The sequence below is a fragment of the Mustelus asterias genome, chromosome 1 (genome assembly GCF_964213995.1).
Source record: "Mustelus asterias chromosome 1, sMusAst1.hap1.1, whole genome shotgun sequence".
Lineage (NCBI taxonomy): Eukaryota > Metazoa > Chordata > Chondrichthyes > Carcharhiniformes > Triakidae > Mustelus > Mustelus asterias.
Genome location: NC_135801.1, coordinates 158,387,483 through 158,402,621, shown reverse-complemented (window position 1 = coordinate 158,402,621; position 15,139 = coordinate 158,387,483). Strand labels below are relative to the sequence as shown.

General features: G+C 43.7%; 2 protein-coding genes across 5 annotated transcripts in view; one reads left to right on the top strand and one right to left on the bottom strand.

Moving 5' to 3' along the window:
• Positions 1 to 5,084, top strand: part of creb3l3l (cAMP responsive element binding protein 3-like 3 like) — a 34,704-nt gene extending 29,620 nt beyond the window's left edge. For all 4 annotated transcript variants that reach the window (XM_078221709.1, XM_078221700.1, XM_078221727.1 and 1 more), the window contains one exon: positions 598 to 5,084. In XM_078221709.1, coding sequence (XP_078077835.1) covers positions 598 to 992 — 395 coding nt within the window. In that variant the 3' untranslated portion in view covers positions 993 to 5,084. The remainder of the gene's footprint in view (positions 1 to 597) is intronic.
• A 2,351-nt stretch (positions 5,085 to 7,435) lies between these two features.
• cimip2b (ciliary microtubule inner protein 2B) overlaps positions 7,436 to 15,139 on the bottom strand; it is a 28,270-nt gene continuing 20,566 nt past the window's right edge. The window contains exons 5-6 of the mRNA XM_078221740.1: positions 11,883 to 12,089; positions 7,436 to 7,673 (exon numbers count right to left, since the gene is read on the bottom strand). Of these exons, the coding sequence (XP_078077866.1) occupies positions 7,585 to 7,673; positions 11,883 to 12,089 (296 nt within the window). The 3' untranslated portion in view covers positions 7,436 to 7,584. The remainder of the gene's footprint in view (positions 7,674 to 11,882; positions 12,090 to 15,139) is intronic.

The following is a 15,139-nucleotide window of genomic DNA, read 5'->3' as shown; positions in this document are numbered from 1 at the left end:
CATTCTCCCCGTGTCTGCGTGGGTTTCCTCCGGGCGCTCCGGTTTCCTCCCACAGTCCAAAGATGTGCAGGTTAGGTTGATTGGCCATGCTAAATTGACCTTAGTGTCAGCGGGATTAGCAGGGTAAATATGTGGGGTTACAAGGCCTGGGTGGGAATGTGGTCGGTGTAGACTCGATGGACCGAATGGCGGCCTCCTGCACCGTAGGGATTCTATGATTCTTTGAAACTTAGCAAATACAGGCCCAGTTTCCTCAATCTCTCTCCATAGGACAGTCCTGCCATCTTGTGAACAAGTTTGGTGAACCTTCATTGCATTCCCTCCATGACAATGATATCCTTCCATTATCGAATGGGGAAAGGGGCCAAAACTGTGCACTACTCTAGTTGCGGTCTAATCAAGCTCCTATACAACTGAAGCAAGGCTTTGTTGCTGCTGCACTCATCCCTCTTGCAATAAAGGCTAACATTCCATTAGCCTTCCTGAGAGTTTGTAGGTTGGCCTCAGAAGATGCACTATTATCCAAAGCAAGAAAATAGTTTTAAACTGGCTCACTGTCTTATGGATTATGATGCCAGTTCCTTTGTTCTTTTACAGTGCTTTCCCGGGCATTACTTGATATCGATTCATCCCACGTACGTTTGGTGCCAAACACCCACAATCCGGATGCTGATCCAGAGATAATGGAAAAGGATCACAGGATCGATCGAGAAACGCCTCAAGCATTATTGTCAGGAAGCCTGAACAGCACACCTGAAGCTTCAGACTTGGGAAAGGTCGAATCTACATCGACGTTGAACACCAATTCCTCTTCAGACATGGATAGAATAGTGCAGGCCGCTGCCCCAGAGGATACAGGCCTGGGGAGAGCGGCTTCAGGAAATGAAAAGGGGGGCTATGGTATCTCTCCTTCACCAGTGAATAAGTCAAACTGGACAGAGCACACCGCAACAGTAATAATAAAAGCACATCCACGGTCAGACGAAATGTAACTGGTGTGCAGGGCATTTCCTAACAGTGAATTATGAATTGTGTGTCCTTTGTTTTTGAAATTGAGGAGTAAAATGAGCATATGAAAAATGTTTTCCATATACACAGGTAACATATAGGATTTTTAAAAAAAATTATTTAGCCAGTAAAAGAAACTTGGCATCATTTATGGGAGTGGGCTGGCAAAAAGAAACCTGTTTATTTTAAAAATTGTATAGTCTCATTTTTGTGAAAAAGTGGCAGTTACCAAAATCAAGTATTTTAACAGTGCAAATGATTGAACCCCGCAATGGGTTTATAAGTTTGGCCAATCTGTTTAGAAACACCACTCCATATTTTGCATGTATTGCTTCTCATTACTTTCCTCCTCAGGTTCCTCTTTAAAGGAACCTCTCCTCCAGTCCTGCTGCTGTTGATTTGCCCCCTTTGAAATGTAGGGTCAGTTCAGAAGTTTCTTCAACATTGGATTGCGCAGCTGGAACGGCATTTGGTTCAAGGAATCCGATCTCTCAACTAACCCTCCCAGCCTTTGTTACATCTCCCTTTGCCTATTTGTGACGTTTACTAAGTACAGTTATAAACACGGGGCTTTGTGAAGCATGTCTCTACAACACAATATTCTTCTCTCTTTATTCTTGGAGATTTTTGTTCTGCCATGTTTTCATTTCCTGTTCATCATCTGGCTTGTGTGATGGCTGATGTTGGAGAAGGTAAGCCTGCTGTCTGCTCCTGGTTTTAGTTGTAACCCAGACTCTTGTAATTATTTAATACAGAATGCCAGAGATTATCAAGGCATAACACCTTTCTATTTTCCCCTTTCACCTACTGGGATCAACTTTGTTTCTTATGTTTCAGGTGGCTCAGATTGATTGCTGAGCTGGGCAGAGGTCGAACATAAATTCCTATCTCTCCACAAACACTATCTGTTACCAGCAACTCCTCCTTATTGTTAAACTTGCCGTGTGGTAAAACAGTCCTGTGTATACTTCTGAGGCGGCTGGATATAGCACTTGGGGCAAATGGGATCAAAGGTTATGGGGAAAAAAGCAGGGTTAGGCTATTGAGTTGGATGATCAGCCTTGATCGTAATGAATGGTGGAGCAGGCTCGAAGGGCCAAATGGCCTCCTCCTGCTCCTATCTTCTATGTTTCTATAACTGAATGGCTGTTCACATAGAATCATAAGAATCCCTACAGCGCGGAAAGAGGCCATTTGGCCCATCGCACCTGCATCAACAACTAACAATTGGGAAATGTGACAGTTGGACAGCTGTCTACTGGAAAGAGCAAACAGCACCTCAAGCCTGTTGGCACCATTCAGTTAAATTGTGGCTGAGGTCTATTCCTAAGTACCTTGAAATAACAAAAATCTGTCAATTTCAATTTTGGCTTTCCGAATTCAGCTGTCTGGGGAAAAATGTTCCAGCCAATCACTATCCATGATGACTAATAGCTCAATTGTGTTAAAGGATGGATGAGTCACTAGTAATTTTAAAACATTTTGAAGCAGACATTTTGAAACAGCAGAATCCAAACCGAGCTTCAAATCCCAGTTTCTTATCTTGGTTGAACTTCAGCCTTTCAGTCTGCCCAGATACTGGTGCTGTCATAGTAACTCAGATAGGTCAGATTGCAGCATGCAGTGTCACCATTTAGCAATTAATAATGAATGAATGAAGACTGTTCTCTCCGGAGTGCTGGTTACACCAGTTTTACAGTTGCACCAATGGTAAATATGCAACACAATACTTCTGTTTTTGCAGAAATGTGAAGCTTGTTACTGGGGGTAAAACTGCCTGTAGAGATGGAGTTGCGCCACTAGAATTGCAATTCACAACATGCTACCACCAACTTTATCCATTTTGCATTAAGTTACCTCATTAGATTTCTCTGTGAAAGAGCTGATTATCCTAAAAATCTTTTTTCAGCCTTAGGAATGTCATATGAAGTCAGAGATAAGTATTCAGCACCCCCCACCCCTTACTTATCATTACCTTCTGTCTCTCAGTGTTGTTGAGAATCTCTTGGGCAATACACCACATTTCCCACTTTGTGGTCTCCTTTTTGTTTAAAGATTCTCGTCCTGGCCGAGGTGATTTAATTTGAGACATTTGTCCCTTTCTGAATGGTGTCTTGATCTATCTAAATTGCCGATTGATGGGATGTTATTTTCCTGTGAAAAGTTGAAACGTTTTTTAAACTTTGTTTATCCGTCACAAGTAAGGCTTACATTAGCACCGCAATGAAGTTATTGTGAAATTCCCCAAGTCGCCACAATCCGGCGCCTGTTCGGGTCAATGCACCTAACCAGCACGTCTTTCAGACTGTGGGAGTAAACCGGAGCATCCGGAGGAGACCCACGCAAGCACGGGGAGAATGTGCAAACTCCACACAGACACTGACCCAAGCCAAGAGTGGAACCCAGTTCCCAAGAGCTGTGAGGCAACAGTGCTAACCACTGTGCCACCATGCCGTGCGCTTTCCATTTTCCATTACATTGAATTGACATTTTAATTTTAACTCTAAGAGATGATGGTGTAGTTGTATTATCGCTAGTCTCTTAATCCAGAAACTCAGCTAATGTTCTGGGGACCTGGGTTCGAATCCCGCAACAGCAGATGGTGGAATTTGAATTCAACAATGAAAAATCTAGAATTAAGAATTACAGGTGACCCCGAAACCATTGTCGATTGTCAGAAAACCCATCTGGTTCACTAACGTCCTTTAGGGAAGGAAATCTGTCATCCCTTACCTGGTCTGGCCTACATGTGGCTCCAGAGCCACAGCAATGTGGCTGACTCTCAACTGCCCCTCTAAGGGCAATTAGGGATAGGCAATAAATGCTGGCCAGCCAGCGACGTCCATGTCCCATGAATGAATAAAGAAAACTTGCATGCACCCTCTCCCACGTTAAATTGCTTCCTCCCGGAGGCACACCCTCCTCCCATCCAATATCCTTTCACTCCCTCATGCTCCACATGCCGTTCACCATCAAACTACAGTTCAATCTCATCAGTTTCCCACTGTTTTTCCTTACCCCTCACAAAGCCCCTTAACAAGCCAATCTCCAGCCTCCTCACCCTCTTGACTTACTGCACCATCTTTCTGTTTGGTTTCCATTAGCGTTGGATTTTTTTTTGCTATAGTAGTGTATGTAGGAGAAGTATCATTGGAATATTTCTGGAGCGTACTGGATAAGCGTTCAGTGGGGGAAGCATTTAGAATTAGTCGGGATCAGAACTTGATGACTGGGAATGCCCATGATTGAGCTCTGATCAATTGGTTCTCCTAAATCAAAAGACGGAAATGATTTAATTTGGGATTTATCTCGATTGCAGAAGGGTGAGTAGGTGAATGGGAGATAAACATCTCAAAAGTTGATTCCTTGCTTGCTGGCAGCTATTTAGCATGTAAATATATTGTGTATATGTAAATAACTATTAAAACTTGGTGAAAAGTACTGTGTAGAAGTGCAGCATACAGTTAGTTAAAGACACAGTGACGTGCGTAAGTTGAAAATCTAAATAAATAGATATTACTGCCCATGTATTTACTTGACGATCTGTTATGACTGTCTCAGTTGGAATATCTGAATATTTTTTAAGAAGCTGTTTAAGGTTTTACACACACAACTCTTTAGTTCAGCTTTCATTACATGTTCTGCCACTGACCACTTCCCATTTCATCAAAATGGATAGTTTGGAATGTTAAAATGCTTTAAAAGCTGCAAAACAATAGTTACTAATTACTTCAAACTCAATGAATAAAATGCAGCACTTAACAAATGTTATTCTCAATTTTTAAACCTAGTTTATTAGCTGTAACGTAACTGCAGGGAATATATCTGAACTTTTATAGTCATGCTGCACTGATGTTTTTCCTACGACTGCACTATATCCTGCCTGAAGCTTTTGCTCAGCCTACTGAATATATTGTAGTTGTAGATTATATCGGCATTGTTTTTCTCAGTTGGTGAGACCTCTGTATATATTAGAATATAGTTCAGAAGATCTACATTTTAAGTAACTGTTTTGTGTTATTAAATATTTGCATTGCTTTATAATTTGTATTGTTCACATACAATGAACTATTTCCAAAAAAAACAGCAGCGTGTGTTGTAGCTTCCTTTTAGTATAGTTCTGCATTGCAACATTCTTCGTTGGCTAATGTCCATTCAGTGAACACCAGATCAGCCTTGCTTCAAGTCAGTGTCATTTTTTCACATATCTTGTGGCGAAGTACATCATTAATTTTTAACAAAATAAAATTCTAAATTGCAGCAGCAATATGCATGCCATAATTGGACTTGGTACCTTGGGAAATATCAGCTAGGCTCCTATTTCTAATTGTTATCCAATGACCCTTGATGGAAATAAGTGAATATTAAATGGGGTGGGATTGGTTTAGTTATAAAGCCCTTCAATAAAGCCCTTGTTTATTAATTCTGTTGTCACAGTAATAATAGACATTTGAAAGAGGTACCTGCATTGACAGAATTATATCTGAGCAACAGATGGTGCTCTCTTTGGGGGTTGTGGGATTGAAAGTTACATTCTGGTTATTATAAATGTTATAATGAGCCCACAGGATCTGGTTTGTATTCCAGATCTATCTCTGTACTCTGATTACTATTCAGCTAACAACAAGGGGAGCGATCTTTAGCACACGCTCGCTGTCCATGGGATTTGGCGAAACCCTGGAAGTCATGGATCTCGCCGGCAAGATCGCGACTTCCCATTTTTGCTGCCATCACCAGTGATATAATCAGGTTCATGCCTGTGTATGTCATTAAACCACCGCTCCCACTCCCCCTCGCCATATATTCAAACCGCCCGGGGAGAGGGACATGGTTAGATAGTGCCCTGCCAATGCCCCTTGGCATTGCCCCTTAGCACTGGTTGGCACCATGCCGACCTGACAGTGCCCACCTGATAATGCCTACTGAAATAGCCTAGCAAGCCACTCTGTTTTCAAGGGCAATTAGGCATAGGCAATTAATGGTGGCCCTGCCAGTGATGCCCACATCCCATGAAAGAAAAATAATAAAATCACCAGATGCATCTCATCTAGTCCAAGCGATTTATTTGCTTTAACCAGCCTATCTAACACATCCCGCTTATCAACGTTAAACCCACTGATTGCCTCAGCTATCTCCTCTTTCACCATGACTTGGCCAGTATCATCTTCCTTGGTAAAGACAGAATTTCATTTTGCCAATGCTTCTCTCCCTCGCCCCTTTCCCCAATTTTCTCCTTTCCTGAACATGCTGCCTTCTTCAGTACAGCTCCAAAAGTAATAGCTGCCCTCAATTAGCCATTCTTCATGTTTGAATCATGGCACTGAGTGCTAGTGGGCTTTTCAGCTATGGAAGGCATTATAACTCATGTTATAATGAGTTATAATGTCCATAAGTCAAGCATCTTTCCCAGGAAGAATTACTGGGCAGTGATCATGAGCAGTTATACTGGCTAATTTCTTTCTCTCCGTAACCTGAAAGAATGTTTCCCCTTGTGTGGAAGAGGATAGCGGGAGGCTGTCAACATAAGACTGTCACCAATAAATCCAATACAGGATTTAGAATAAACTCCTTTACTCCAAGAATGGTGAGAATGTGGAACTTGCTACCAAATGGAACAGATGGCTAGAAATAGTTCCATTCTAACTTATGGAATAGTATAGATGCATTTAAGGGGAAGCTAGACAACCATTTGAGGGGGAAGGATCATGGTTATGATGGTAGATTTAGATGAGAAAAAATGGGAGGACGCTCAAGTGAACCATAAACACTGACATGGACTCGTCAGGCTGAATGGCCTGTTTCTGTGCCATATATCCGGTGTAATGTAATCCTGGGAATGCTAAGATTGCTTTTATTGCTCATTGAGGTAAAAACTCTCCAGAACCACTTTAACGGTTGAGACTTGTTCCCTTCACCATCAATGTGTTTCAGCATTTACAGCTGGGATAAGCATTTGAAACCCCAGAGCTATGGACCAAGTGCTGGAAAATGGGATTAGAATGTAACGCTACATTCTGCACTCTCTCCTTTCCTTCTCTATGAACGGTATGCTTTGTCTGTATAGTGCGCAAGAAACAATACTTTTCACTGTATGCTAATACATGTGACAAAAATAAATCAAATCAAATCAAATAGAATAGAATAGAATAGATAGGTGCTTGATGGCCGGCACAGACATGATGGGTCGAAGAGCCACTTTTTGTGCTGTAAAACTCTGACTAAGAATCCAACTCAAATTACATACTCAAATAATCCACTCTAAGACATGCTCAAAGACAGTGCATTTTAAAACACCTTTTGTATCTTGTAAATGTTTTAAAGCAACTTTGAAATAACTTTCACCATCACAAAGAACAAAAGAGCAAAGAACAGTGCAGCACAGGAAACAGGCCCTTCGGCCCTCCAAGCCTGTGCCGCTCCTTGGTCCAACCTTTGTATCAGAAATAATAATTGTACAATCTTTCGATTCAAGTTGAATGATTGTGATTGGTAAACATAATATTGCTTTCTAAATATTGATTATCTTCTGAACAATTTTGATTTTTGATGTGAAAAAAGTCTCCGTTCCTCTGATTTTCAATCCAAAACTTGTTTTTGGATGGTGCTCATTCCGAGGGCGTCCTCCGTAAGATTTCCAAAAGTGTGGCCAAACTGATACTTGTATCCTGGAAGTCAGATCAGAACGGACCTGAATAAATCTATTAACCTTTGTTAAGAAATACATTAAACAGTTCAACTAAAATTGCAACGGTAAAATGCTACAATTCCTTCAAACCTCTACCTTCTGCTAAGAATCAAGTCCCAACAGGCAATACAAATAAATATGTTAACTATTTACTTTTACTTAGAATCATAGAATCCTACAGTGCAGAAGGAGGCCAATCGGCCCATTGAGTCTGCACCGACAATCCCACCCAGGCCCAATCCCCATAACCCCATTTATTTACCCTTGCTAGTCCCCCTGACACTCAGGAGCAATTTTGCATAGCCAATTCACCCAACCTGCACATCTTTGGATTGTGGGAGGAAACCGGAGCACCCAGGGTAAACCTACGCAGACAGTGACCCAAGCTGGGAATCTAATCCAGATTCCTGGCGCTGTGAGGCAACAGTGCTATCCACTGTGCCACCATGCCACCTTTCATTAGAGTTCCGCAATATTTTCTATTCAGCATTTATACAGATGGGACAGTGTGACACATTTAGAAAGGTAAAACACTACAGATGCTGGATATCTGAGATCAAAACAGGGAATGCTGGCAATACTCAACAGGACTGGCAGTGTGTGGAGAGAGAAACAGAGTTCACGTTTCTGATTGTGACCCTTTCACTGCTAACCATTGACAGCATTTTCTGATTGTATGTCACAGTTCAAATTTGGCTATTGAGTCAGCCAGACAGTTGCTTAGTGACCCTGTGACTACAACTCATTCAAGAATTAAAAATAAAAATGTTCGCAAATTCTGCTGTAAGTCAAACTATGCAAAAGGGTGTGAAGGTGATGGTAAAACTGGGGAAAGTCACAGTTTCAACTCTGCAATTTGAGACTGAAAGGAAAAGAAGGCCAGGAGCTGTAATTTGCTTTTATACCTGACCTTAGCAATACAATATTGCAGCTTGGTGGATTCAGATTACAACAATTTAACTGAAGCGGCTGACCTGGAATATACCTGTAACAGGAATCTTGTCTCTGCTATCACTGGATCAGCATTTGGATTATTGAAGTAAGTGTGGAAAACTATGTGAATGATACTTGGGTCTAATCATTATGAGCATGATGTACCAGGGATCCAATTTCAACAAAATTGTTGGGCTATGCTAATCAAATATTTCCAAATAACTCAAAGATACCTGATGTGTGGCAAGGGCTTCAAATACCAAAGAGACAGGAGTTAAAACATTTGGAAGTTGTTAGGAATGGTGGCCCCAGGACCTTTTAATCCATAGAGTAATTGTAGATATGTTATTATGAAGATCATTAGTGAAGAGTGTGGGCTCAAGAGACAAGTTAAATGTATACCCGGCGAAAGGAGTTTTGGCGAAAAGAATGTCAGGAAGTTGGGATTTATCGAGGAAAGACCCTGACTGTCCAAATGGAATGCTCTTGTTTCGGCCTCTGTGTTGCGATTCCTTTCTGCACTGTGTGCTGATGAGTAAGTTGTGGGTTCACACCCCAATCTGTTCTTCCTTTAGTCCAATTGGACTGAATTACACGGGCGCTCTGGCTCCTGCAGACCCGGTTCAAAGGTCAGGGCGTGTGACCCACCCAATGGATTTCAGGTGCAATACTTTAATACTAAGAGCACCGTTAATTGTTTTAAGATGAAACATCCCCCCCCTTGTCTTTGGGAGGAAACCCCACCTGTGAGGGCTGCCAGCCAATTGGCCGGCTAACAGCTGTATAGCCCTAGCAATGCCAGCTGGGAGTGGGGTGCTGGTACAGGCAGTTCCATCATGCCAAGGAGTCCAGGTAAGTCCAGGTCAAGGGTCTCACCTCTAGGCAGGGCGGTGTTCAAGAGGCGAGCGGTGAGTTTAAAATGGGAGATGACCTTGGAGGTGGGTGGGGAGGAGGGGTGGTGAGGAGGGCAGTTGCTTCCATTGGGCAAAGGAAGTTCCCCTCTCCCATTATCCAACTCCAACCTACGCAGTTAAAACTGCTGAGCTTCCCACATGATATGGGCTTCAGGTATGAGTGATCCAAGTATGAGTGATCCAATGAGTATAGCACCTCTTGTTCTGCAGCACTGGTAATACCCCTCCAACTTGATTTTCAAGTTTGCTGATGACACCAGTGGGCCGGATCTCAAACAATGGTGAGAGGGAGGTCAGGAAAGAGATAGAGAATCTGGTGAACTGGTGCGATGACAGTAATCTCTCCCTCAATTTCAATAAAACGAAAGAGATAGTCATCGACTTCTGGAAGCATAGTGGAGGACATGCCCCCGTCTACATCAATGGGGAAGAAGTGGAAATGGTCGAGAGCTTCAGGTTTCTAGATGTCCAGATCACCAACAACCTGTCCTGGTCCTCCACACCGATGCTATAGTTAAGAAAGCCCACCAACACCTCTACTTTCTCAGGGGGCTAAGGAAATTTGGCATGTACGCTATGACTTGCACCAACATTTACAGATGTACCATGGAAATAATTCTTTCTGGTTGTATCACAGCTTGATCTGGCTGCTGCTCTGTCCAAGACCGTTAGAAACTACAATGGGTCGTGAACAAAGCCCAGTCCATCACGCAAACCAGTCTCCTGTCCATCGACTCTGTCTACATTTCCCAAAGACTGGATTTTCAGCAATGATGTGAATAAAAACCAAGTTCTGAGCCAGGATAACATTGACCATGACAGGTTCTTGTCGAAGACATCTTCATGTCTTGCTAGAATTGTTGCACAGCATTGGCAACAAGTTTCACATTGTGAGTAAACCAATGACAATAATAAATATATATCCATCATGATGACTATATATATTTTATTAAATAGTATAATTAATTTTTATATGGAAAAGTATATTTGTGTTGTCCTGAAGGGAGTCTGTGGAATTTTAAAACAGGGAGGGCGGGGGGCCTCGATAAGTTGAGAACCCTTGCCTTATAACTAAACCGTCCAATGCCGGCATCTCCACATCATTATAACTAAACAACAGAGAGCAACTGATCCCAGAGGCTAACAATCACTCAACTCCATCATCTAGAATAAAGACAGATATCCAGGAACTTGTCAACTGGTCACTTCCCTGGCAATGGTTAAGAACAATTGAAGGTACTTATAAGAGTCTGCATTTGAATCTGGATGGAGCTGGAGCTGCAAGGCAGGATTTCCTTCCCGAATGTTTCTGGTTTACAGGCAGGGCTGGCACTTTGAGTGTGCCAGTGCCCTTCAGCAAGAATTTCCTTCAACTACCACCATTGGCAACTGAGAGAAATCCTCTTGAAATCCTGCAAGCAATATTCAAATTGGACTGACCCTGGGAAACCTGGCAGGTGGAGATGATTCGTGACCCCTCATTTTCAGCAATGTTAAAGTTTATTTATTAGTCACAAGTAGGCTTGCATTAACACTACAATGAAGTTACTGCAAAAATCCCCTAGTCGCCACACTCCGGCGCCTGTTCAGGTACACTGAGGGAGAATTTAGCATGGCCAGAACATCTAACTTGCACGTCTTCCAGAGTGTGGGAGGAAACTGGAGCACCCGGAGGAAACGACTCAGACATGGGGAGAATGTGCAGACTCCACCCAGGGAGTGACCCAAGGCGGGAATCGAACCTGGGTCCCTGGCGCTATGAGGCAGCAGTGCTAACCACTGTGCCACCCAATGTAGTTGCTGCATGAGATAATCTGGGCCACAATGTCATCTTAATCGTCATCCTGCAAAATGGCGGCACAGTGGCACAGTGATTAGCAACTTTTGAGGTAACAGAAATCTTCCTTTAACTTTAACTTTACTTTAATCTATTAATGAATCAACCTAGTTTTAAAATTAACAATTGATCAAGCATCAATCGCCATTTGCTGAAGGGAGCACTAAACCTCTATCATCCTTTGTGTAGGAGTGTTTCCAAATTTTACTCCTAAAAGGTCTGACTATATCCCTGGCTACTAAACTCCCCAACTATAGGAAATAGTTTTCTCTTTATTGCCACATCTATTCCCTTTAATATCTCAGAAACTTCGAGCATATCCCTCCTTAACTTTCTAAATTCTAGGCAATTCAAGCCTAGTTGTGTCATCTTGCCTCATAATTTAACACTTGAAAGTGAGGTATAATTCTGGTGAATATACTCTGCACTCTCTGTAAGGTCCATATAGCTTTCCTATGGTATGGCTCCCAAAACTTTTCACAGTCATCCAGCTGTGGTCTCTTACCTGGTATATGGCCTGTATACAGGGGCATCATTCCCATTTCTGAGGGATAAATGTGCATAATCTGGGGCAGGCTTTCACCCTCTGAATTCCCAGTCAGACATTTTGACTTATTAACCATCTGGTCGAATTTGATCAAGGCACAGTTAGTAAGGGTAGGGTAGCTGCTTCCAAGCAGAAATTGAACATGGGGTACATGCCCTTTGTATCCTGTAAAGCAAAAAATGTACAACTTAATCATAATAGTAAAGGTTTCAAAAGGTTAGTCATGGCACAAATCAATTCTGGCCTCCCAGATTGCCTGAATCCACTACAGTTTGCCTATCACTGCAACAGGTCCACAGCAGACACCATCTCCCTGGCCCTACACTCAACCCTGGAACACTGGGAGAATTTAATTTCCAAACATAGATTGGAATATCGCGAGGGTAAGGGGATTGGATGGGGAAGAGTTTGTTAGGTGTGTTCAGGAGGATTTCCTGACACAGCATGTGGACAAGCCTACAAGAGAAGAGGCTGTACTTGATCTGATACTGACCAATGAACCTGGACAGGTGTCAGATCTCTCAGTGGGAGAGCATCTTGGGGATAGCGATCATAACTCTATCTCCTTTAGGCTTGCATTGGAAAAAGAGAGGATCAGGCAAGCTAGGAAAGTGTTTATATGGAGTAAGGGGAAATCTGAAGACATTAGACAGCAAATTAGAGGAGTAAATTGGAAGGAGGTATTCTCGGGGAAATGTACTGAAGAGAGGTGGCAGTTTTTCAAGGAATGTCTGTCTAGAGTTCTACAGGACAACGTTCCGAGCAGACAGGGAGGTGTTGGTCGGTTAAAGGAACCGTGGTGCATGAAAGCTGTGCGGGACCTAGTCGAGAAGAAAAGGAAAGCGTACAAAAGGCTCAGAGAGCTTGGCGAAGATAGGGATTTAGAAGAGTATATGGCTTGTAGGAAGGAACTAAAGAAGGAAATTAGGAGAGCCAGAAGGGGTCACGAGAAGGCCCTGGCAGGTAGGATTAAGGAGAACCCTAAGGCGTTCTATAAATATGTGAAGAGTAAAAGGATGAGACATGATGGAATAGGGCCTATAAAAGGTGAAGGCGGGAAAGTCTGTACGGAACCAGTAGAAATGGCAGAGCTGCTCAATGAGTATTTTGCCTCGGTTTTCACAGAGGAGAAGGACCTGGGTGGATGTACTGCGGGCGTGCGGTGGACTGAAAGGATTGAGTATGTGGACTTTAAGAAAGAGGTTGTGCTGGAATCTTTGAATGGCATCAAGATAGATAAGTCGCCGGGTCCGGATGGGATGTACCCCAGGTTACTGTGGGAGGCGAGGGAGGAGATTGCAGAGCCTCTGGCGATGATCTTTGCGTCGTCGATGGAGACGGGAGAGGTGCCGGAGGATTGGAGGATTGCGAATGTGGTTCCTATTTTCAAGAAGGGGAATAGGGATAGCCCAGGTAATTACCGACCGGTGAGTCTAACCTCAGTGGTTGGTAAACTGATGGAGAAGATCCTGAGGGACAAGATATTTGAGCATTTAGAGAGGTTTAGTATGCTCAAGAATACTCAGCATGGCTTTGTCAAGGGCAGATCGTGCCTTACGAGCCTGGTGGAGTTCTTCGAAAATGTGACTAAACACATTGACAAAGGGAAGGCGGTAGATGTGGTTTATATGGATTTTAGCAAGGCGTTCGATAAGGTCCCCCATGCAAGGCTTCTAGAAAAAGTGAGAGGGCATGGGATCCAAGGGGCTGCTGCCCGGTGGATCCAGAACTGGCTTGCCCAAAGGAGGCAGAGAGTGGGTATAGATGGGTCTTTTTCTAAATGGAGATCGGTCACCAGTGGTGTGCCCCAGGGATCTGTTCTGGGACCCTTGCTGTTTGTCATTTTCATAAATGACCTGACGAGGAAGCGGAGGGATGGGTTGGTAAGTTTGCCGACGACACGAAGGTTGGTGGGGTTGTGGATAGTCTGGAGGGATGTCAGAAGTTGCAGAGGGACATAGATAGGATGCAAGACTGGGTGGAACAAAGAACAAAGAACAATACAGCACAGGAACAGGCCCTTCGGCCCTCCAAGCCCGCGCAGCTCCCCGGTCCAGGATTGAATCCTGAATCCAGGATCCCCGCCCAATTTTCCAGCCTATCTACATACCAATATCCTATCCACCGAGCTGTCCCTCACAGCTACGATGCTTTGTTCATTACAACCTATTAACTTACCCCCACCCCCCATTCCAGACCATGTGATCTCCAGGGAGAGGCGAAAACCCAGAGTGAAAAACCCCAGGGCCAATATGGGGAAAAAAAATCTGGGAAATTCCTCTCCGACCCCCTGAGGCGATCGAAACGAGTCCAGGAGATCACAATGGCCCCGATCGGAAAATGCTTCCCAACCCTAGTCATTTCCACTTCCACGAACACCATATGAATTCCCTGCCCCCGAGACAGGTTCCCAACTATCCGCAGTCTCACTCTGTACTGGCACCAGCAAGATGATCATAGAATGAAGCCTTGAAACGAGAAACCAGGAACAATTAGCCCGCGCCGCTCCCTGGTCCAAACTAGACCACTCTTTTGTATCCCTCCATTCCCACTCCGTTCATATAGCTGTCTAGATAAGTCTTAAACGTTCCCAGTGTGTCCGCCTCCACCACCTTGCCCGGCAACACATTCTAGGCCCCCACGACCCTCTGTGTGAAATATGTCCTTCTGATATCTGTGTTAAACCTCCCCCCCTTCACCTTGAACCTATGACCCCTCGTGAACGTCACCACCGACCCGGGGAAAAGCTTCCCACCGTTCACCCTATCTATGCCTTTCATAATTTTATACACCTCTATTAAGTCTCCCCTCATCCTCCGTCTTTCCAAGGACAACAACCCCAGTTTCCCCAATCTCTCCTCATAACCAAGCCCCTCCATACCAGGCAACATCCTGGTAAACCTCCTCTGTACTCTCTCCAAAGCCTCCACGTCCTTCTGGTAGTGTGGCGACCAGAACTGGACGCAGTATTCCAAATGCGGCCGAACCAACGTTCTATACATCTGCAACATCAGACCCCAACTTTTATACTCTATGCCCCGTCCTATAAAGGCAAGCATGCCATATGCCTTCTTCACCACCTTCTCCACCTGTGACGTCACCTTCAAAGATCTGTGGACTTGCACACCCAGGTCCCTCTGCGTCTCTACACCCTTTATGGTTCTTCCATTTATCGTGTAGCTCCTCCCTACATTATTCCCACCAAAATGCATCAC